This window comes from Gorilla gorilla, chromosome 21 (genome assembly GCF_029281585.2).
Source record: "Gorilla gorilla gorilla isolate KB3781 chromosome 21, NHGRI_mGorGor1-v2.1_pri, whole genome shotgun sequence".
NCBI lineage: Eukaryota > Metazoa > Chordata > Mammalia > Primates > Hominidae > Gorilla > Gorilla gorilla.
In genome coordinates this window covers 18,292,533-18,315,387 of record NC_073245.2, presented here as the reverse complement: position 1 = coordinate 18,315,387, position 22,855 = coordinate 18,292,533, and the positions used below count along the sequence as shown (strand labels likewise).

At 37.8% G+C, this 22,855-nt stretch overlaps 1 protein-coding gene across 2 annotated transcripts in view; it reads right to left on the bottom strand.

Annotated features, from left to right (window-relative positions):
• PLCB1 (phospholipase C beta 1) overlaps window positions 1-22,855 on the bottom strand; it is a 745,127-nt gene that overhangs the window by 501,263 nt on the left and 221,009 nt on the right. For both annotated transcript variants that reach the window (XM_019017473.4, XM_019017472.4), the window contains exon 3: window positions 5,477-5,545. In XM_019017473.4, coding sequence (XP_018873018.4) covers window positions 5,477-5,545 — 69 coding nt within the window. The remainder of the gene's footprint in view (window positions 1-5,476; window positions 5,546-22,855) is intronic.

Sequence of the window (22,855 nt, the reverse complement as noted above, 5' to 3'; positions counted from 1 at the left end):
GAGATGGGGTCTCGCTCTGTCACCCAGGCTGGAGGGCAGTGGTGTGATCTCGGCTCACTGCAATCTCTGCCTCCCAGGTTCATGCCATTCTCCTGCCTCAGCCTCCTGAGTAGCTGGGACTACAGGCGCCTGCCACCATGCCCAGCTAATTTTTTGTATTTTTAGTAGAGACGGGGTTTCACTGTGTTAGCCAGGATGGTCTCGATCTCCTGACCTTGTGATCCGCCCGCCTCAGCCACCCAAAGTGCAGGGATTACAGGCGTGAGCCACTGTGCCCGGCTGATTTCTTTTCTTTTTTTAAGACCCAGTTTAAAACTACCACCACTTTCTCACTCTTAAAAAAAATGCTATATGACAGCATATCTGTTTGTCTTTTTGTTCATTGCTGTTTTCCAGCACCTGTAACAGTACCTGGCAGAAAGAGTCACTCAATGACTTCTATCATTGAATATCAATGAATCAATGAATCAATAAAGAATGAAGTAAAAAAGCTATCATGTTTATGTAGAGATTAGGAAAGAAAAGCCTGATCAATTTTTAAAATTTGATTTTACTCTAATCTACCTTATGTGATTCTGGTGATACTACATACAACCTAGAATTTAATTGCGGCCTAGATATTTACAAAGAATCTACATTAAAATTAATACTACATATCTGAAATAACTGCCCTTTACCAATAGAATAAACTAGTTGTCAGATCAGCATGACAAGCAGTTTATTTTGTGTAACTATAAAAATATTTTTCAATGACATTGCTGCATGCATTCTTGAGAGCTGGAAGTCGGCAGCACACAGTTTTCATGTACTAAAGTTGGGAGAGCCTCTGTGACCGTGAGGTCGCTCCCTGTGGTGTCCAAAAGCAATCCTAGAATGCTTTTGAGAAGTCACACATAAAGAAGCTTGACACAAGTCTTTAATCCTTTTTGTTGGCATAGTACCTTACCTTGGCTAGAGTGTGACCTTTTTTTTTTTTTTTTTTTTTGGTTCACTTGGTTTGCATGATGAAGGAGGTAAGAAGTTTCAGGTTATGTAAACTTATTCAACATCAGTTTTACAATCTGTAAGGTGGAAAGTCATGGGTGTTTAACTTCTCAATTTAAAAGCTGGAATCAAGGGCTAATGGAACTTACATACCTAAAACCATGTATCCCATGCCCCATTTCATAGATGAGGAAGTAGAGATGCCGGCAGACAGCACAACTTCCTTACGCCTGTTAATGGCAAAGCTGGCACTTGAACCCACATCTCCACTTTCCCCACTTTTCCATACCCCTAAGCACTCAATACATGCTGAGAATCATGAGGCTGAAGAAATGATCTTGTTCAGCATCATTTTTAAAACTTCTCCGATATGTATTGCCCACAGTAAAAATTACACTTTATGCTGTGACTCAGAACATACAGTCACATACATGAAAAAAGTTTCAAAAAACAACTTTTTCTGTACAAGACAAGATTATTTTCCACTCTTATCAAGTTTATTTTATTTTATGAAAGCTGCACATGAGCCACTGAATGGATCTGATGGGTCAGGAACTACTAATAGATCAGAGGCCGCAGTGATAAACACTCTTTTTAAAAGCAAAGATCTTTTTGAAGTGACGACCCAGAAAGTACATGTACATAGCACAGACAAGATATATATACCACAGCATCTTGCCCTTACGTGTGCTCTACAAACCTGGGAGGGCCGGAAGGAGGGAGAGAGAGAGCAAGAAAAAAAGTAAGCACCTTTTAGATTTCAAAGGATACAGTGTTTCTTTTCTTTTGGTTATTACATTTGGATAAAGATCTCCCAAGTTCTCTCTAATGTGAAATTTTAAAACTGGCAACTTGAACAAAGGTTATATACAGAAAAGAAGATCTGGAATTTCATGTATTGTGTTGGGGGTTGACATTTAAATTCATAAACAGGGTAACACATGGAAGCTTTTCCATTTCCTGTAAATGTTATTTCAAATCACAGCAGGCACAAAAAACAGTTCGTTTTCAACCAGATCTTGAATTTTTATGTAATGAGATGCTATAAAAAACAAAAATAATATGAATATAGAGATAAATATTTGTGGGGTGTCTGGGTATTTTGATAAATATCTGCTTCACAAATGTTCTTCCTTCCTTTATGGTCTATAAGCCCCCGCAGAAAGTCTTGCACTCAATCTGTCCTTTTGTTACATTGCCTTTCTGTCCCCAGTTTCCAAGCTTTCTTCACTTTATCCTGATATCTTTATACTTTTCATCTACTCTAAGTCCTGTTGCTGCTTTTGTTCTAACCAACTCAATGGTCTAGTTTTCCTCTTGCAGGCCCTACACCTTCTTCTACAAGGTAGTTATACTGTAATCCTGACACAATTCTCTGATAGGCAGCTAGTCTCTCTTTTGGGCCACCCCATATGACACTGTTAGGTGGGGAGGCCAGGAGCTGCCAAGGGTGGTGTGCAGAGGGTAGTATCCAAGTGGAACCTGAAGATGGAAAAGGACCCGGTATTAGTCCGTTCTCACACTGCTATAAAGAACTTCCCAAGATGGTAGTTTATAAAACAAAGAGGTTTAACTGACTCACAGTTTTGCATGGCTGGGGAGGCCTCAGGAAACTTACAATCATGGTGGAAGATGACGGGGAGGCAGGCATCTTCTTCACAAGGAAGCAGGAGAGAGTGAACTCAGGAGGAACTACCAAACACTTATAAAACCATCAGATCTCGTGAGAACTCACTCACTATCACGAGAACAGCATGGGAACTGCCCCCATGATTCAATTACCTCCACCTGGTCTCTCCCTCGACACATGGGGATGATGGGAATTACAATTCAAGATGAGATTTTGGGTGGGGACACAGCCAAGCCATATCAGAACCCCTACCAGAACCTTGGATGGCATACTGATGAAAAAAAGAGGCACCTAGTCCTTGGTGACATTAACTGAGCAGTGGAATGAAACTTCACCTGAACCTGGCAATTCCACTGAAATTTTCAATACATTCCAGTCATTTTCAGTAAATTATATTTTTATTTGTCCAATTTGAGCTGAGGTTTTCTCTGGAAATTTGAAGATTTTAAACTGATAGTAATAGCAACTTCTTTCTTGCCTGTCAATCCACAACCCCCTTTGAGATAACCCCCTCCTCTGATCCCTCTTGCTGACATAAACATTTCCAAATTAAGTGAGTGAAATGAAAAGTGGCTTTCTACAATTCTGACTTGAATTTTTTAGTGATAACAAAAACAACAATGTTACTACCAACAATATTGGCTAATATTTAGTAAGTACTTAGTATACACCAAGAGTAAGTTAAGGCAGTGGTGCTCAAATTTTGCTGCAAATTTGTTTTTCAAATCCATCATGCCCACACCACACCTGTATCAATTTGATTCTTATGGTACCAGCATTTCTGGAGGCGGAAAACACACATCAGCATTTTTGAAAGTTTCCCAGGTAATTCCATGAGCAATTAAATTTGAGAATTCCTGTGCTAAAGGTTTCCTAATGAATTATTTCATTTAATCCTTATAGCAACCATTTCAAGTACTTATTATTATCATTATCATCACCATTTAGCCAACAAGGAAGAAGTTGGAGTCTCAGGAAAGCCACACAGGTAATATTTAATAGAACCAGGCTTTGAAAATATTAAAGGAGAGTGAGGTTCTTGAACATCAGCAATAAATAGGAGGGAAAAAAAGGAAGCCAGGAGCATAGATAATCCAAAGAGGAAGTAATCAGTCCCTCCAAGAAAGAGCTGATGGAGAAAAGCTGACAAAGAGTATTCTAAGTGTTAAAAATCCATCCTCACGAGAAGCATTTGAGGATCTAACAGTGGTTTATCAGCTGAGCACAGTACAGGCCCTACTGCTGTTCGTTTGTCACTGTTCAGTAGACATTTATCAAACCACATCCATAAACGAAACACTTAACTGATAAGCAAGCTGTGTACCGCAATAAAAGAGACAGATTCAAGCCTGAAAGAAACCCTCCATGTGGCAGCAGAATTCACTTTGACTCCCAATGCCTGGGGACAAACGAGGCTCTGATGCAGTGTCGGCAACTGTCTTTAAAACTAATATCGATATTGAAATTGCAAGTTAGGCCAATAAACTTAGGTTCAAAGACAAATTTCATAGCTACATTATCAATATAGTTCTTGGAACTAACAGGCTTATATGTAATTTGGCTGAAATGTTGTTGGGGGAAGAAGAAAAAATATTCTTTCCTATACTAAAAACTGTGAGCAATTTTGAATCATCAACAAAGCATTAATTATAGTAAGTCTGATACAAAACTGAGAGGCTAAACTATTGAAATTCCATGTTACTAAGGAGATAAATGTAAATAACAGATTAGTTTCATATGAAACACTTATAGAAGCCTTCTTGAATGCAGTTCTAATTTTTCTTTCAAAAATCTTTGTTTTTTACATTTTACCAAAGATCATTTTAACCCTTTCAGCAAATAAAATAAAAATTAAAAAATTAAAAAACCCAGCAGCCGTGTGTTTGCTGTGTCATAGAGTATGCTGGCACCTACTGCCTTTTTACGCCTCTGAAGAATAATTATTCCAGGTGATTTTTTTTTCTTGCATCTCCAAAGCAACAGATCATTTTAATGTCAGAGAAAGAATTTTGACTTTTAAAACATAAAACAAAAGTTGTGGGAAGACACTCAAATAGAAAATAGCTAGTTTTATATCAATTATGGAAAGACGCATTGAGCTCCTAAATGGCAACTGTACTTCTGTGTTTGCCAATACCCTCTCTGCCAGAAATGAAGTATGTAAAGTACTAAATTTTAAATAAAATGAAGAATAGCTTTTAACTTTGATGGCAAGACAACATATCCTGCTACTATATCCTACCAGATCATCTAAGCTTAAAAAATTATGTTCTTCATCCAATATTTAAAAATTATCTTCAAAAAATAAACAGACTGCAAGCACTTCTTTGAATATTTCTTCAGTAAGTTTTTCAAACCAAAACAAATGACACTGCACACAATTCATCCCAAAGTATGCTGATCTTTACTAGTAACATTTGCAGAATTAAGACTATACACCTTTTGGCATTGTGGATGGAATCATTTCAATTGCAGAGCATTTCAGCTATATGGGAGTTCTATTCATCATGTCTAACGGTTAGTTCCCATATGTTTACGAGGTTCAAAGTTTTTTCAAATAATTTCAAGTACTTTTTAATCATTTAGAATTACCCAGTAACTTGGGCATTGTTGTCGTTGTCTTTTTTTTTTCAAACAAAGCAAAATTAGAGGACATAAAGCAAGCCCCTATGTACAAGAGCCCACATATTTGTTCATTGTTTCCGTCTTTTAATAAAAGTGAAAGTGTTTAGGGCATACTGGCTATTGTGTTTTACAACATCTATAACATAGAAACTTTTAATTGGGGCAATTAATTGATATTGTGACACAGCTAAACAATCAAGGCAGCATCTGGTGCATGCACAACACTCAACCTCCTACCTTGGGAGCTTTGGCGTGTCTCCCACATCTGGCATCTTTGACAAGGCTGAGATCCAGTAGCTCTGTCTCCTGGAAGGCAAAAACGTGAAATCATTAATCAACCACACAGATCTTTCCTCTTTGTTTTATGTCATTGACATCACTTAAAAAAATTATCTTGAGACTTGACTGAAGACTTCTCTGCAGTTGGGATATTTCTTTCCTCTTATATCACTTCTCAATTGAATTAGGTTGGAAACAAAAGACAGCTAACTGCTAACTGCTCAGTTACACATTTTGGAAGCAAAAAGTGTGTGGTTATGTCCCCAGTCTATCCTACAAGCCATTCCTAAATCATGATGAATCAGGTCTTCTTGTTCTTCCTTTTGAATATAATCCTGGGAGTCACTGAGTGTAAGTGAGGGTATGAGGGTATGTTGGTAGAGAGAAAGATTAGGGAGGCGGACGGAGTGGGATGCTCCCATCGGCTCACATACATACCCAGCTTATCTGGCCAAGGCAGAGATACAAATCTGCCTCTGACAGCCCCCAGCCTTTTGCACACATACCTCATGCCCTGATCTTTTCACTTAATCATTACCCATCATTGAACACCTGTAATACACAAGTTACTCTAGGGAATAAGGCATAGAAGATATGATTGCTTTCCTGGATGGACCTGTCATCAAATAGGAGTGTAAAGAAATGTATATGTGTAAGACAAGGAGGAATGTGTTAATGCCAATTTTAAAGTTGACTACTATGGTTGGGGGGCAGCAAAGAAAACACATTTTTTTTCCTAGGGGCTCAGAGAAAAGTTTATGAGAAATCATTAAGCTTGGAAAAAAAGAAGTTGGGGAGGGGCTCCTCCCAGTTGGAGGGGAAAATATGAGCAAATGCCTAGATGAGAAAGGCCCAGAGGTTTTGGCTGAACCTTGAGGTGTTCGTGGCCTTTAGACACTTAGAGACAGAGAACACTGCGGGGAAAGGAGGTAGGGAGAAGGATAGAGAAGCATCCAGGAGGGAAAAACTGCAAAGGTGCAGGTACAGTGGTATTGTAGAAGGATGGAAGCGGATTCACGTGGGAGGACATTCAATATTCCATTGGCTAGACCACAGAACACGTGACAAGAAGTCATGAGAGATGACATCAGAAAGGAATATGGCCAAAGAATGGAAACCCCAAATGTCTGGCTAAGGAGACTGAGCCATGAGGTTTCTGACACACACAGGTTGCTGCATTAGACAGTGGACTCTACCACCAGCCAGGTAGGACTGTGGTGCAGTGAGCAGTTGTCTTAAAGTGACTCCAGATGTCCTAACTATGATTCCCGGGCAATGAGCAAGTTGGATGGAGCATCGAGTCCCCTTCTCCCAGAAGGAGGCACTGCATCCTAATTCAGCTGCCAATAGAACCTCTGGATAGGAGTGGCTGTAACTTCTTATAGGCCAAGCTCCCTAAGAACCAGCACCTTTTGTTCTTAGTCAACTTCTTCAAACAGCTGCTGCCAGTTCCAAATGTCTGGTGCAAACTGGTCTGATTATTTTTCTGCCCCTAAGATTGCCTTGTAGTAAGGGCCAAATTAAAGGTGAAGTCTCACTCCTCGAAAGCAAACCCACACAGAAGGTCCAGCAGAACTCCTGATACACCTCTCTGTGAGATGAAGGGTGGACAAGAAACAGTGGGTCTCTGCTCTTGCTCACTCTGACCTTGTAAGTTTCATTTTCCCCATTTTAGAGGGTTCCTTAGCCCATTTCATGCTGTGTCTGACCCTGTGGAAATTCTCCCAAACCCCTGGGGTGTGACAGGTGGCAACCCAGCAAGGAACTTGCAGTAGAGAGTGACTGGTGCCACAGTTCCCCGAAGGCCACACCATCCACAGTATTGGAGGTTACCTTATGAGTGTTAGAAAACAATGGTCTCAACCATGTTCAATGCTTCACTTCAGCAAATGCACATTATAGAACCCTCTGTGAAGAAACGGTGGAAAAACCAGACATGAGTAAGTTAAGCATATGTCCAGGTTTCTTCATCTCTACAGCAATGACAACCAAAATATTTGCTGGAAGAGGAGAAACAGTAAGGGAATCAAGCTTGAAGAAGTTTAATCTAGAAGATGGGAAATAAGTGGAGATCTGAGAGATGAAAGATGAGAGACCAAATGAAGGTAAGTAATTGGAAGAAAGAGGAGAGAGATGGCAATGGAGGAACTGACTGAAGGAAAGAGGGAAGTCATAAAACACGCTGCAGTTTCCACCTTTCCTACACTGAGACTCAGAAGTTTGGGCAAAACTAAAGTGTTTTCTGGAGAAGTTGGTTTGAGGGGTTTATCCCAGTGGAAATGCCAGTAATTAATTCACTGGAGCATTATTTATTGAATGCCCACAATGTATCAGGTATACACTAGTACTGAGAAACTAAAACATACGAAGATAAGAGCCCAGTTTCGATGAGTTCACAAGCAAGTCAAGCATTACATGCTAAAGGAAATATTTCAAAGTGCCCTGCAGACATTGGCTACAGAGAGCTATGGCATGATTTCAGCCAGTACACAAGGATGAGACAGAGTTTGCCAGCCTTATAACTGTGTGATCGGGCCGGGAGGGTGGGTGGAGGTTTCAGAGAGAGGAAATTGCGGGTAGAAACTCACAGAAGCAGGAATTGTGTGCAGAAAACTACAACCCACTTAGGATATGTCACAGAGGTATATGGAGCATTAGCAACAATCACTTTGGGATTTAGTGGTCATTACATGGGTGTTCTCTTTATAATTATTTCTAAAACACTAACATTTACGTTTGATGTAATTTTCCATATATGTTGCATGATGTTTTACATCTATATAGGATAAAAATATATCTCTCACACACAGTATTTTTACCTAATTAATAGTAATATTTTCTTTTCTTTTTCTTTCTTTCTTTTTTTTTTTTTTTTTGAGAGACAGAATCTCACTCCATCACCCAGGCTAAAGTGCAGTGGTGCAATCTCAACTCACTGCAACTTCTACCTCCCGGGTTCAAGTGATTCTCGTGCCTCAGCCCTCGAGTAGCTGAAATTACAGGCACACACCACAATGCTCTGCTAATTTTTGTATTTTTAGTACATACAGCATTTTGCTATGTTGGCCAGGCTGGTCTCAAACTCCAGACCTCAAGTGATCCACTCGCCTCGGGCTCCCAAAGTGCTGGGATTGCAGGCATGAGCCACCGTGCCCGGCCCGTAATATTTTCTATTTAAGGAAATTCCTCCCAATTGAAGAAACAATAGACTTAAACATAACTTGTTTGATTATATACACAAAGCCCAAATTGAATTAACAAAGAACTAGATCTTAGCAGGCATCATTATATAGACTTTTGCATTACAGATAATGAACTCTGTATTCCACTTCCAGGATTCATTCCCCAAGCCACGGAAGGGTAGTTAACGCCAACTGTGTGCATGAAAACCACCGCAGGGCACTATCATCAAGGGTAATGTGGCGTGGGGAAGACCCGGGTGGAAATGCCATCCATGAACTCATTTGGCTAGAAAGCGATGATTCAAATAGTGTCTCCCACTTCTATTAACATACCACAGCCACCCCTCTGGAGTTTAACTGCATCCCTTTCTCTCTGCCACTAAAAAGAAAATGAGGAACCCAATGCATGACAACAAAAGTGTTTCTTGTTATCATTAAAACTTTTTCTAGGTTAATTTTCTAGTGACAATAGTTTTAACAACTCATTACAATAAAGCAGTGAAATGGTCCCTTTCTGCCCTTCCTCAGTTTAAGAGTTTCTGTTTTCCAGCTTTGTGGAATTCATTATTTCTTTACTCCTTTCTTTGAGAGACAGACTACAGAGTGTATATTGCAGAAAACTTGGGTTTGAGTGAGGACCTTAAAATTAATTATTCATGTATTTAGTCAATAACTTTACCACACTGAGCATCAATTTTGTCATCTGTTAAATGGGTATGATCATACCTTCCATATCAGTGGCTCTCCAACTGTAGCCTGCATTACAGTCACCTGAAAAGCTTAGTAAAATACAGATTTGCTCTGTGTCACCTGTCAGACTTTCTGATTCCGTGAGTCTGGGGCAGGCCTGAGAATCTGCATCTCAAATAAACCTCCAGGTGATGCTGACGTTGCTGGTCCAATGACCACACTTTGAGAAGCACTAATTATATACTCACTCATGTTGTTATAAGGCCTTTCATGTGAATATCATTGATAAAGCAATACATTACTTATGTTAATATGAAGAATCTATAACTATCATTTCTTTATATTGGGAACTATCAAATAAAAATATTACACTTACTGAATGTAAAAGTGTGCCTAGTGGTGAGATTTAGCTGAAGAAAAAACTATTGAATGACAAATGCCATCGACTGCTATTTTAATAATTTCTCTTTAGGATTAAATCATATTCTATCCAAGCAAATGTCCTAGGTGTTCAGAAACTCAAGCAACCATTGAAATCGTTTTGTTTGTCACAGATGTTCTCCTACAGAACCTTTGCATTATACTTCATAACATTAGATACATCTCTAGAAAAGTGGAATAAAGAAATTAAAATTTATTCTCTCTAACCTTTAAGTCCATCCAACAATGAGAAAGGAATTGAAGTGCCTAAAGTCACATAACCTACCGGAATCATTAAAGGAGGCATGTACTAAAAGAACCCTTTATTTCCAAGGCCATTAATGGCACCCTGCAAAGCTTGGAGATCACACTCTCAGGACCTCAGATGCATCCACTGATGCATTGATGGATATGCCCTTTTTGTAAGTATGGATAAAAATGAATTAACAGCATGGATAAAAGTGAATTAACAGTAATATTACAATAATATTGTAACTGTCTATTGACATGGGGTTTCACCACTTGGTGTGAATCCCTCGACAAAAGACCTTGGACTTTTATCTCTGTTTGTACAGTGTTTAACATAAAGTTCAGCACACATGCTGTATTTCATCCTGGTTTGTGAATGAACGACACCCTGCTGAAGATGTTAATTATCAAACTCAGGAAGAAATACAATTTAAAACTCAGCTCTTTCCAGAATCCCAATTTCTGTGCATCGTTAGTGTGGTAAAGTTATTGACTGAATACATGAATAATTAATTTTAGGGTCTTCACTCAAACCCAAGTTTTCCGCATATATACCCTGTGATCTCTCTTTCAAAGAAAGTCGTAAAGAAATAATGAATTCCACAAAGCTGGAAAACAGAAACTCTTAAACTCTTAAACAAACTGAAGTATTGGGTATTTAACAAAATACTCAAAACCCATTATTACTAATTAATGGGTTTTGGGTATTTAACAAAAATATTTTGAATGAGTGATGAGAAAGCAGGCAAGCTAAGAGAAGACTGAATTGTCTTTGTTGTTTATTATTTAGCAGAGAGATTGCAATCCATCAGCCATAAGCATACTCTGTGGTAGATGAGACATGAAATCCACTTCAAACTGAGGAGGAAATACAGTTTAAAACTCAACTCTTTCCAGAATCCCAATTTCTGTGCATTGTTATTGAATTCCATTAGTCACCCAATATAATAATGTGTTTCCGGTTCACACAGTATATAATCAGAACAGCAATTACAGTCATAAACATTTCACAGAGAAGATATTAATGGCTGGGTGTGTGCATTGTGATTATGTATACTTCCACATACATGTGTGGTATAGTCATTAAGTTGGTCTACTTTGATTTAGCAAAAGAATACATTAATATATTTTATTGACTTCCAAACCTCCTTAAAATGCACAATTTTTTTAAAAAAATGATTTTAGAGTATTTTAACAAAGAGTTTTAATTTAACAAGAAGCAGATGGACTTAGACTCAATTCTTTGTTCCTTAACTTTATTCCACTTCTGAGGGGGTGAAAAATCTGTGCAATGTACCTCTCAAAGAAATCTCTGCACCGTCTGCCACCTGGTCTCTCTTTCCCTTTGTTTCCTAGGCATGATTTTCATCTTTATTTCCACAACTTCCAATGGAGACCCACAGTAAGAACACCAATGGAAATGAGAGGTACAGGTCATCAATAAGAACCAAGGCAGAGAAAAGAGAAAGATGACACATCTGGCTTTCTTTATTTAAACACACTTAGATTTAATATAGTGCAAATTTCACAGAAGTAGGAGGCAGAAAATGTAAGTTCTTCCCTCAAATTATCACTTGTTATCAATGTAGTATTAAACAAGTTGCTACAGATGCTCATGCATGCCTTGTATCCTCATCTGTCAAACACAGGTGCAGATGCCAGCAACATCTCCCTCGTTTGGCTGCTGCTAAACCAACTGAAATATTAAATTAAGATCTCCACTTAGCAAGCAGCGAGTATTGAATATATAGAAATTCTTATGCTTGCAAGATTTCCCATTCTAAGTGAAAGGGGAAAGATCCTAGCAGAAAAGTTAAAAGTTGTTAGGTAAAGCATCTAGAAGAAACACAAGGAATGTAAATAAACACAGAAAAAAAAAGATCTGAAAACCTGGAACTCTACAGCTATTTCATAAAAACTTAAAACCTAAGTAATAGAGAAAACTTCTAGAGAAACTAATTTTCACTTTTATGTGTTATAGGTAGATGAAAAATAGGATCAACATTTGAAATGGGACAAGCAATTAGAACGTTCATGTGTTATAGGTTGTATTGTAACTGTCAATTGACATGGGGTTTCACCACTTGGTGTGAATCCCTCAACAAAAAGACCTCGGACTTTTATCCCGATTTGTATAGTGTTTGACATAAAGTTCGGCACGGAGGTTGTATTTCATCCTGGTTTATGAATGAATGATACCCTGCTGAAGATGTTAGGTATTTCAGACTTTGGCCCTAACAGGAACACAGTACATAAAATACAAGTCAGACTCATCTTTACCCAGAAAACCAACAAGATGCCTTATTTTTGCAAGCAACCTAGGGCCATTGAAAGTTCATTAATACAGCAGTTGGAATTACCTTCCATGTTCTCATGCTCTCATAAATATCATAGCATAAATTGGGGAAAAAGTGGGTGATCCAATGCCTGCGGACATTATCGGTTCCATTCTCCAGTCTGAATGTTATCCCTGGACCTATTTCCAAAGTATTTGGCCCAATGTTATTGGCAAGTATATGAATGCGGCAGATAATGTGGAAGATAACTTTTCATTTTTAATTTATGTCCTTGCTTCCTTCATTGTCCCATTGCCTGTCTTAGGGAGATAAGGAATCCACCAAGGTCTGGAGTTCATGCATTCTTCCGGGAGCCAAGGTCAGTATACAGGAAGATACTGAACCAAAAAAACCCAGACAATCTCCCTTAATGCACTTTTTAATCTAAAGAGTCTGCTCGGTACAAATAAAATAAAAACTGAGAAATTATTATTGATGAGATTAAAGGTTCCCACACTAAAGGTGGCAAAGTCAAATAATATCCTTAATAATAACAGCAATAATAATCATATGTATTTATAATAGAGAACCAGCATACCAAGAATTGTAAAACAAAATTTGCATGTATTATCTCATTAGTCTTTGCAATAATACTGTCACCTAATTATCATATTTCTCTATTTTGCAGACAAGAAAACTAACAGAGATAGTTACGACTGCTATTGACTACTGTTGGTCAATTGCACAATTTCCTCACAAATCTCTGCATTTTTGCCTATCTTTGGTGGGCAGAACTCTAAGATGGCCACCCTCATTTGGGTCTCCTGGTTTCCATGCCTTTGTGTAATCCCCTCCCTCTGAGTGTGAGAGGGACCTGCAGCTGTCTTCTAACCAATACAATATGGCAAAGGTGCTGGGCTATCACTCCCACCATTATGTTATGTAATACAGCAAGAGTGAATGAATTTTGAGGTGTAATTAAGGTTCCCAATCAGACAACATAAAGTTAGCCAAAAGAGAGATATCTTGGGTAGGCCATTCAAAAGAGGGTTTAGAAGCAAGAGACTTGAAGCAGCAGAGACACTAATCTGCTGGCTGTGCTGTGTACTGACTATGGAAAAGAAGACCTCCAGGAGATAAGAGCATCAGTTCTACCACCACGAGGAACTGAATTCTGGCAACAACCTAAATGAGCTTGGAAGAGGAATTTGAGCTCCAGATGAGAACACAGCCCAGGAGACATCTTGATTTCAGCCTTGGGATACCCTAAGCAGGTGAGACCCTGACCCACTGAAACTGTGAGATAATAAATGTTTGTTGTTTCAAGCCATTAAGTTGTGGTAGTCTGTTATGAAGCAATAGATAACTAATACACTAACCCCATTGTTTCCAAGTTCTAATGCAACTCATTAAAAAGGAATGCAAATAAATTTACATATCTTGGCACTCTACCCACCCTGCATAAAAATGACTGCAATGCTGTCACCATTATTGAATGTGCCCAAACAGAAACAATTACTATAATAGAATCATAGTAATTGGGAACGGAAAGAGAACAAAGATGAGGAAACTACGTCCCAGAGAAAATATGTTAATTGCCCAGGATCATTGACCCTATGTACATAATAGAAAAAGTAATCCACATATCCCCAAACTTACTTTTTTCTAAAAATTTTGGATATTGATAAGGTAGCAGGAGTATTGTGTAACATAAATGAAAGAACACCACTTAAGTCTTTTCTCACGTATAAGAAAAAATAATCATGGTATATAAATATAACACTAGTTTTCAGAGGCTGTGTCTGCACAAGGCAATGTGAACTATATCAGCAGATATGCAGTTAATTTATTCCTTGCAGATTGCCAGGTGAGATAGTTTGGTGGCTGGTTGTGCAATAGCCAAATATTCTCATTCTTACTTCCTTCTTCAGCAACCTTAGAAACTCTTACACACTCATCTAAGAGTAAAACATTTCCAAAGTTGAAAGTTAAATGCAGCTAAACATAAAATTATATGTATAGCACCACGGCTTTATTAAGAGGTAAAATGAATAAAACTTAATTGTAACAGTATTTATGGTATAGTTGCATGCATCTATGACTCTGAGGGAAGAAACTGCCACACTTGCTTCTGGATTCTAGGAAACATTATATTAAGAGGTATATTTTAGTAATTTCTTTCAAATGATGAATGAAAAACAGGTGAGATTTTACATGCTAGTAACTGCCTTCATTTTAACGAGATGTCAACTTATTAGGTTGACATTAAAAAACTGAGAAAAAGTTCCATAATCACCATGGATAATCTATATATATTTAAAGATGAATAATTTCAGAAATATATTGGCTCTTTATAGCAATGTGTTTTATTTTTCTAGTTCTTATATATTACAGGCTTCTCACAGAGGAATTCTCCACATCTTTATGGATAAAGAATGATGTTGCATGTATTCAGAACTCAGAGTTAAAAAAAATCACAACTATGATGATAAAGATGGCATTGTTACAATTTTCTATTACTGCCTGTGATAAGCTAAATTCCTCATTTCGGACTAATCAGATTAACTAGAAATGGCATCCATCATTTTGCAAATAGTTTCATAAGTGCTAAAAACTATCTTCCTGAATATTTTGGGTGAGCATAGAATCTGATTTTCATAAAAGGTCTTTTGATAAGAAATAAGGAATGATATAGATTCATCAGGCAAACAAGCTGTTTCCACTTGAAAACTCCAGATGATATAAATGTAGCCAGATTTCCCCTTTGAATCATCTAAAATGTTATCTCTGGTTTACACCTATTTCACTGTGGCTGAACAGCCAGCCAAGTTTTTTTATCTGGCAGTGCAAACTACTCCCTCAATCTTACCTTAATATAATATTTGAATCCATCACTTATCTGCTTATAGGACTTAAATGCCTTCATTTCTCCACACCAGTGGTTCTCCAAGTGTGGTCCTTTGACCTATGGCATCATCATCATTTGGGAACAAGTGAAAAATGCAAATTCTCTGGTTCAACTCTAGGCCTACTAAATTAGAACCTCTGGGGTGGCCCAACAATCTGTGCTGGGTGATTCACCTCCCAGTGATTCAGATGCAATCTAAAGTTTGAGAATCTCTGCCCTAGATATTAAATGAAGACAATGGCTGCCCACAGAGAAGGCTAATTAGGTCTAGAACGGGTAGGGCATTCTGACACTTGGACAGGCTTCCTACATCCAGTTATAAAGTAGCTGAATCAGAATTCTAAGAGCAATGAGAAAACTACTAATAAAACTGAGAAGTCTTCTTCAGACTACTGTGCTTATCAGTAGCTCTAATATCACTGCAGATTAAAGCAGCAATTTCCACATTGGGCCCTAGAGGCCAGACTGTGTCAAGGAGAGGTTCTAAAAATGCTCGGCTGATTTCCACATGTTTTGATTCAGCCCTGTGCATGATACATTTGAGTGAGTAACCAGCGTATTTTCTCAACCAACGTATTTTCTCTTCTCTCTCATCACACAGTATGGCATATCTGGTGACTTCCATATTTTCTGAAGTATAGATAGACGGCATTTATCCTTGCTTTACCTTAGTAGCTGATTGGTTATATCCATCTGGATAGTCTCATTTTCTCCAGTTATTTATTCCAAAATGTATCACAATTTTTTTTCTGCCAAAGGTTTGCATTTTGACGACCTTTTCATCTCATAAGACATTGTGAATATGTAATGAGTTAATCTATTTTCCAAAATGAGATATTTTAAGTTGACAAGTGTGGTCTTTCTTCCCCTCCCTTTCAAATAAGATTTGCTTCTTAACATTGCTTTTGGCTTTCTGGCAAGACAGACGGAATCCAACCAAATCTTTTCTGATGCTAATTTGTGGGGGTAGGAGCTGGATATGTCTAAACGGGAACATCATGCTTAATGAATTTTCCTGAGAAGAACATTCACTGAGTCAATCAATAAATCAGCCCCAAGGTTTTGCCTAAGTGCTGTAAATTTTACCAAAAAGGAACTCTCCTTTTCATTCGACTGTTGATCAATCTCAACACTAATGTATGTACACAAAATGAAGTTAGCTGTTCATATTAAGAACTATGAATGACTGAAAAAAATCAATGTAGAGCCATTTTCCAATTACTCAGGAAGTTTGCCTAAAGCTCCTGCAGGAACCTCTACTGATACTAACCTGGTTCCCTGCTAGGCTCCCTTACTGGCTAGACACCCATCCCCCAGCGTCTATCAGCTTTATTCCTAACAAGTGACACTTGCAGCCTTTGACTACCTTCGGCTTCTTGGAACTACTTCACTCAGGTGTGCAGAGAGCAGGAAGTGCCTGAGATGCTAGATCTCCCCAGAGAGCTGATAGTTCATGTCTGACAGATGCAGGAGAAGCAACTCGAGTTGTAATTTGTGCTCTGCAGCTTTCAGTAGCTTAGGTTGAGGTTGGGACTTCACCTGAAAGCTCACCCTTACTTAACTCTTCTCCATCCATGTCTTGCTTCCTCCACTCTCTTACTGATGTCTCCTGGAAGTAGCTTCCTTAATAAATCGCTTGTATACAACCCCTTGCATCCGGGTCTGTTCAGAGAACAGGATCCAAATAGCTATCATCTGCAAATAATCAACTTAGAAAATAACGTTAAACTTGAAATTATTCTGAATCACATATTACTATTTTTAAACTCATATTTTTATATTAATTACTTTTTTGGCTTTAGATATATTTCTGTATGTTTTTGGAATCTTTAAAAAATTTCCTCGAAAATAGTTTTCATCATTATACCCACTAAATATGAGCATTCGAGACTAGGGGTTCTCAGTCACAATACACCACGTTTTATCTTATGTCATCTTAATCAGGTTTTAAAATATAGTGAGTACTACTGGGAAAACACATGCATAAATACCCTGTAATCTAACGTGCAAATGGTTTTCCCAAAAGCTTTTTCTCATCATCACGTGAGAGACAGTGCTTGATTTTAAAAAAGAAATATTCCTTACTAAAAATAAATAAATAAAAGCTATAAAAAACATCAGTTTACCTAATCTCCAAATCAGAGTTCATTTTTGTCATACCCATAGCTAAAAAGAAATATGTCCCTATTCTCTTTATTTTACTTTCTTCTTGTTAAAGGTTTATTCTGTTTTCTACCCCCTACTCTGACTTTCCTTTCATTAAAATAGTTAAAAAAAACTATCCATAACAGAATATATAAAGCTCTACTCCAAAGTTGATAAACATAATTCATTTTATCATTTCATTAAAACCTCACTTAAAAATGAATAAGGATAATTTTTAAAAAGATCCTATGTGAATAACATTTTATCTAGGAATTTTCACAAACACTATTAATTTAGTATTACTACCTCTTTATGAACAGAGAGGGAGTAAGTAAAAAGCAATCACTGTCAGACCAAAAGTGGAATGGGGACAGATTTTAAAGACAATGATAGGAAGACTGGGAAATGAAAGAATGACTGTTCTTGAGAGGAGATCCTGTAGGAAGAGGGAAAATAAAAATAATTTAATCATTAAGGAATCAAACTAGATATTTACTGCAAGGCTAAAATTCAAGGATAAAGCAGGCATCTACATAGAGGTTACCCACCAGAAATCTTGGGATAACTCAGGAAGGGCACAGATTTAAAAGGGAGAATATAGCTAATATGAAAAGGAGGGATTTTTATGACCTTTCTGTAAGTTAATTAAACATTGAAATGTTTTAAAGAGGGAGTGTAGGAATTTAAGTTATTAGAGTAAAATGTGAACAGATTTGGAAAGCGGGCAGTGGATTAGTTGCTATCAAGAGGAAGTTTAAATACACACTCTTGTTGGAATTCTTTAGCTTCTGAACAGAGAGCTACAGAGCAATATGCCTATATGCTTCCCATCTGCACTCCGTAACAATGAGGAAGGAAATAATATTGTGTAAAAACTCTTTTACAAGGCCTTATGTTTACTACTATTGCTGCTTCAGAACAGTAGTTGAAACAAAATACAGAAGAACAACTAATAGACGACATCTGTCTTCTTCCAACACATCCTTGACTTGACCTTCATGAGAAACAAGTTCTTAAATTTACTCCCTTCATTAAAAAGCCTGAAAGGTGGAAGCACAGTGCAGTTTATTGCAATACATTGGTGAGAAGCATAGAATCTTTAAAAAAGTTAAAGGATGAGAAATAGAAAATGAGTAGATAAGAAGAGACAGCATTAAGGCAAGAGAATGTTAGTGCAAGTGGCAGAGAATCCAAACATATTGCATACAATTGCACCCTGGAGACAAAGTACATAAATGAAACAGGTTATTGGGATAATGCAAAAAATAAAAGTGAAAACATTTAAGAGGGACTTTTTCCTATTCTGTTCTATATTTTTCTGTTACATATCAAAAATATTTCTAAAGAGAACGGAAGGAAGGAATAAAGGGAGAGAAGGAGGAAGGAAGCAAGATGGGGCAGGGTAGGACAGGCCGGGCTTGGTGGCTCACGCCTGTAATCCCAGCACTTGGGGAGGCCAAGGTGGGTGGATCACCTGAGGTCAGGAGTTCAAGACTAGCCTGGCCAACATGGTGAAACCCCATCTGTACAAAAATACAAAAATAATTAGCCGGGCATGTTGGAGGGTGCCTGTAATCCCAGCTACTCAGGAGGCTGACGTGGAAGAATCGCTCGAACCCGGGAGGCGGAGGTTGCAATGAGCCAAGATCATGCCATTGCACTCCAGCCTGGGCGACAGAGTGAGACTCCATCTCAAAAACAAAAAAGATGGGGCAGGACAAACCATGGGCCATGCCACCACGGTAGCTCTGCAAGCTTAAGGCCCTGGAGTACAAGGAAAGCAGGTATGCTAGGGTCAACCCAAAGGCTTGCTGTTATTGGGCAAAAGTCAGGGCAAGATGGAGAAATATCAAGATGGATATTTCTCCATCAAGATGGAGAAATAACAGTGTAAACTGGGAAAGGGACAAGAGGCAGCAGGCTGGCAGGGCCACCTCCCTGGCAGGCCTATCATGAAGGCTTGCTGTTTGATGATGAAGACAGTTGTGACAACACTGTCCCCTAAAAATTCACTCTGAAGGTGCTCAGTGGTGCACTTGACCTTGAGTTTCTGCACATGCTTAGGCATGAACTTTACCTTGTCAAGGCAGAAGAACACTCCAAGAACAGAGAAGCCATAGAATGCTGCCAGAAAGAAAACCACAAAAGAAAACAGTCCTTGGATGACTTTTCTGAAATATTAAATTGGACGATGAACTAAGAAACATTTGACAGTGCAAGAGTTCTCAAATAAAACTGCCATCAGCAGAGCGCAGGGCAGAATTTCTTTGAATCCTTTTCTTCCTTCAAATCCAGACATTCTCATTTTTTTCTTTTTTCTTTCTTTTTTTCCTTTTTTATTTTGTAAAGACAAGGTCTCACTAAGTCGCTCAGGCTGATCTTGAACTCCTGGGCTCAAGGGATCCTCCTCGCTTGGCCTCCCAGAGTGCTGGGATTACAGGTGTAAGCCACCACACCCAGCCAACATTCTTATTTTTATGCTTCCTTTGTAAATATAGTGGAGAAAAAATATCACTGTATTAGGATTTCTCACCAAGGGCAAGATAGTCATATGAAATAGTCCTTAGCTTCTTTAGTTGCTTGAATATTACCTCCCTGGTCTGTGAGATATCTTTTTGCTTCAGATCATTTCCTCAAAGAAACACATTATTGGTTAATATCATTGTTCACCTTTTGAAGTTGGGTCCTATATGCTGATTCCGGGTAGACCCAGACTTCAAAAAAGAACCCACTGTGACTTTTATTCATTCATTCCACAATTTGTAATGTTATGATAAAACACTTTATCCTCTACAGTTTAGAAAAACTGAATTTCATTATCTTTTCTGAAGCTTAAATATTGACCAGGGTCACCATCCCTGGGTGTATAATTTTTCTAAATAAATAATTCATAAATCCTTAACATAGGTTTTGAGCACCCAAAAAGACAGATCACTTTTTCATTATTGCACGATATATTTCTTCTTGCTCAGATGAAAGTAAAACCTAAAAATAAATCTTCCTCCAAATTACTTCCTCTGTATTAAGAAAGTAAATACCCAGGAAATTTTTTTGAAAATCCACTTAGCTCAGGCCCTGAACTCATATTTAGTGCTTTTCCTTAAAGTCTTCCATAATTTTCTTATTTTCCTTAATATCTTTGCAACGTATTCTCTGTATACTCTTAGCCTAACCACTGCTATCCCTCTAATAACTCATAGGTCTCCTTATAGGCCCCATCGTAAAAACCTACTGTGTTTCACAACCTAGCTTATTTGGGTTTTCAATTTCAAGTCAGATAAATCACATTTGCTCTATGTGGGTCAGTCAAAATTAAGTACAGAAGACTCTACGTACCAAAATTGGTGCTATTCTGCCGTATGATTATGGAATTAAATTAACCTGAGTCTTAAGCACTGTATGTCTTTCAGCATTATTTTTTTTTTAAACATAAAAGCTGGGACACATCAAGTATTCCAACCTCAGAGAAACTGCGTAGATTTGATACCTTCCTCCTTACCTTCTTCGGCATTATTTTATAGAGAAATCAGTGGTTTTCAAAGTATGGTTCCTGGACCAGCAGCATCACATCATCTGGTTACCTGTTAGAAACACAAATTCCTGGCCCACATCCCAGACTTTCTGAACTGAAAACTCCAGAGGTTGGGACCTAGCAATCTGTGTTATAACAAATCCTACAGGTGATTCTGATATACTTTTAAGTTTGAGAACCACTGAGATGCACACTTAGAGACTGGTAACATTTATCTTGTGGATATACCAGGGTTTCTTCTTAATAATTCCCTTACTTATAAACACTCAAGTTTACTTTAAAGCACTCAGAAGAAGCATGTTATCCTATTTAAATAATTGATGTTTATGATGATCAGATGTTATTTTTGAACAAAATATATAACTAAAAGTTGATACACTGGAAAAGAGACAGAGAATATCAGTACAAATACAAAGAAAAGAATTCTGGACACTATGGAGTCTCACTTTATACCATATCTATTCTGCAGGTCTATTTTTAAAGTTAAGAAGAAAAAATACAGTATGATGAGATTTCGTTGCATTAAAAATCATTTAATGCTGAGACTCTAGTGATTTCTTTAATATTACTTTAATCCCTTATAAACATTCCCGAATGCTTTATAAATACTTTTTGTTGGAATTATTATTAAACCATTTAAGGTGCAAAAAAGCTGAGGGTTAAGTGCCCCCATTATACTTGGTGATTACTGCAGGAGTCCTTACTATAATGGTGCTACTCTTCTCCCCATACAGGTGAGTGGGTTTGCACAGTTCAGCATTACTGGGCTTGCACAGAGCTTAAGGCAAAGGTTGTTCATTCGCCACCAAACTTTGCACTTTGCCTTACACAGTTCAAAGAATTACAGGGAAATTGCTGCCTGAATACAGCCACATTTCACATCACCCTTTGCTTGCATTTAAGGAGGGTCATATGACTAGTTCTCACAAATGGAAGGTGAATGGAAGAGATGAGGGTCATTTCAGGTCTTTTTCTTTCTCCTGTGTCCTTTTTACAGAGGACAGAGAGACCCTAGGAGATATCGGAGCTGTTAGATTGGACAGAGTCTAAGTCCCCGAATCACCAGGTAGAAGAAAATCACCTTATATCAAAAACACCCACACTAGGCTTCTAAGTAAATGAGGAATACTTTTTAATGTGTTAAGCTATTGAAACTCTGGCATTTATTTTTTATTGTACCTATGATACTCCAAATAATATGGGGCTTAAATGACTTTTTCTTTTTCTTTTTTTTTTTAAGACAAATACCACTATCTCTGATCATAAAAAGTCACAAGCACATGGGATATTAGAAAAGGAAAAAGAATGTTACAAGCAAAGAACCTGTTTTATCCCCATTTAATAGATGGTAAAACTGAGATCTCTACATGTTAAGTAATTTGACAGCACATAGCTAATGAGTTGTACAACTAGGGTTCCATTTCATGACTGTAGACTCTAATACCCCAGATATATCAACACATTTAAACCACTTCTCTGACTTGGTAGACAGAATCCCATGAATTTATAGCAAGCGTTCTCTAATATATGTAGGATCAGCTAAGTTCACTTAAACATTACAGCCTTACTGAAAAAATTCTGCTATATTCCTATGTGTATGGAATTTTCACTGTTACTAAATTCAAGTCATTGACAGAAAACCATGATCTCAAATGTTAGCTCTGTAGTGAGAAATAATAGTACTAGCATATAATGCTCTTGTGAGGGTTAAAATAATATATAAAATAAACAGAGTTCAATGCCTGGCTTCTATGCCAGTCCATTAATATAACATCTGATTTCCCCAACTCTCCTCCTCTCAGAGGGCCAGTATTCAGGGCCAAAGTGTATCAGAGCCTCCACTTTTTGTTCTGTTTTTCCACATTCAATACAGTATTTAATTTACTAATAAACAAAAAGTTTGTTTTGTATTTCTTGCCTTGTGTTGTAAGGTTT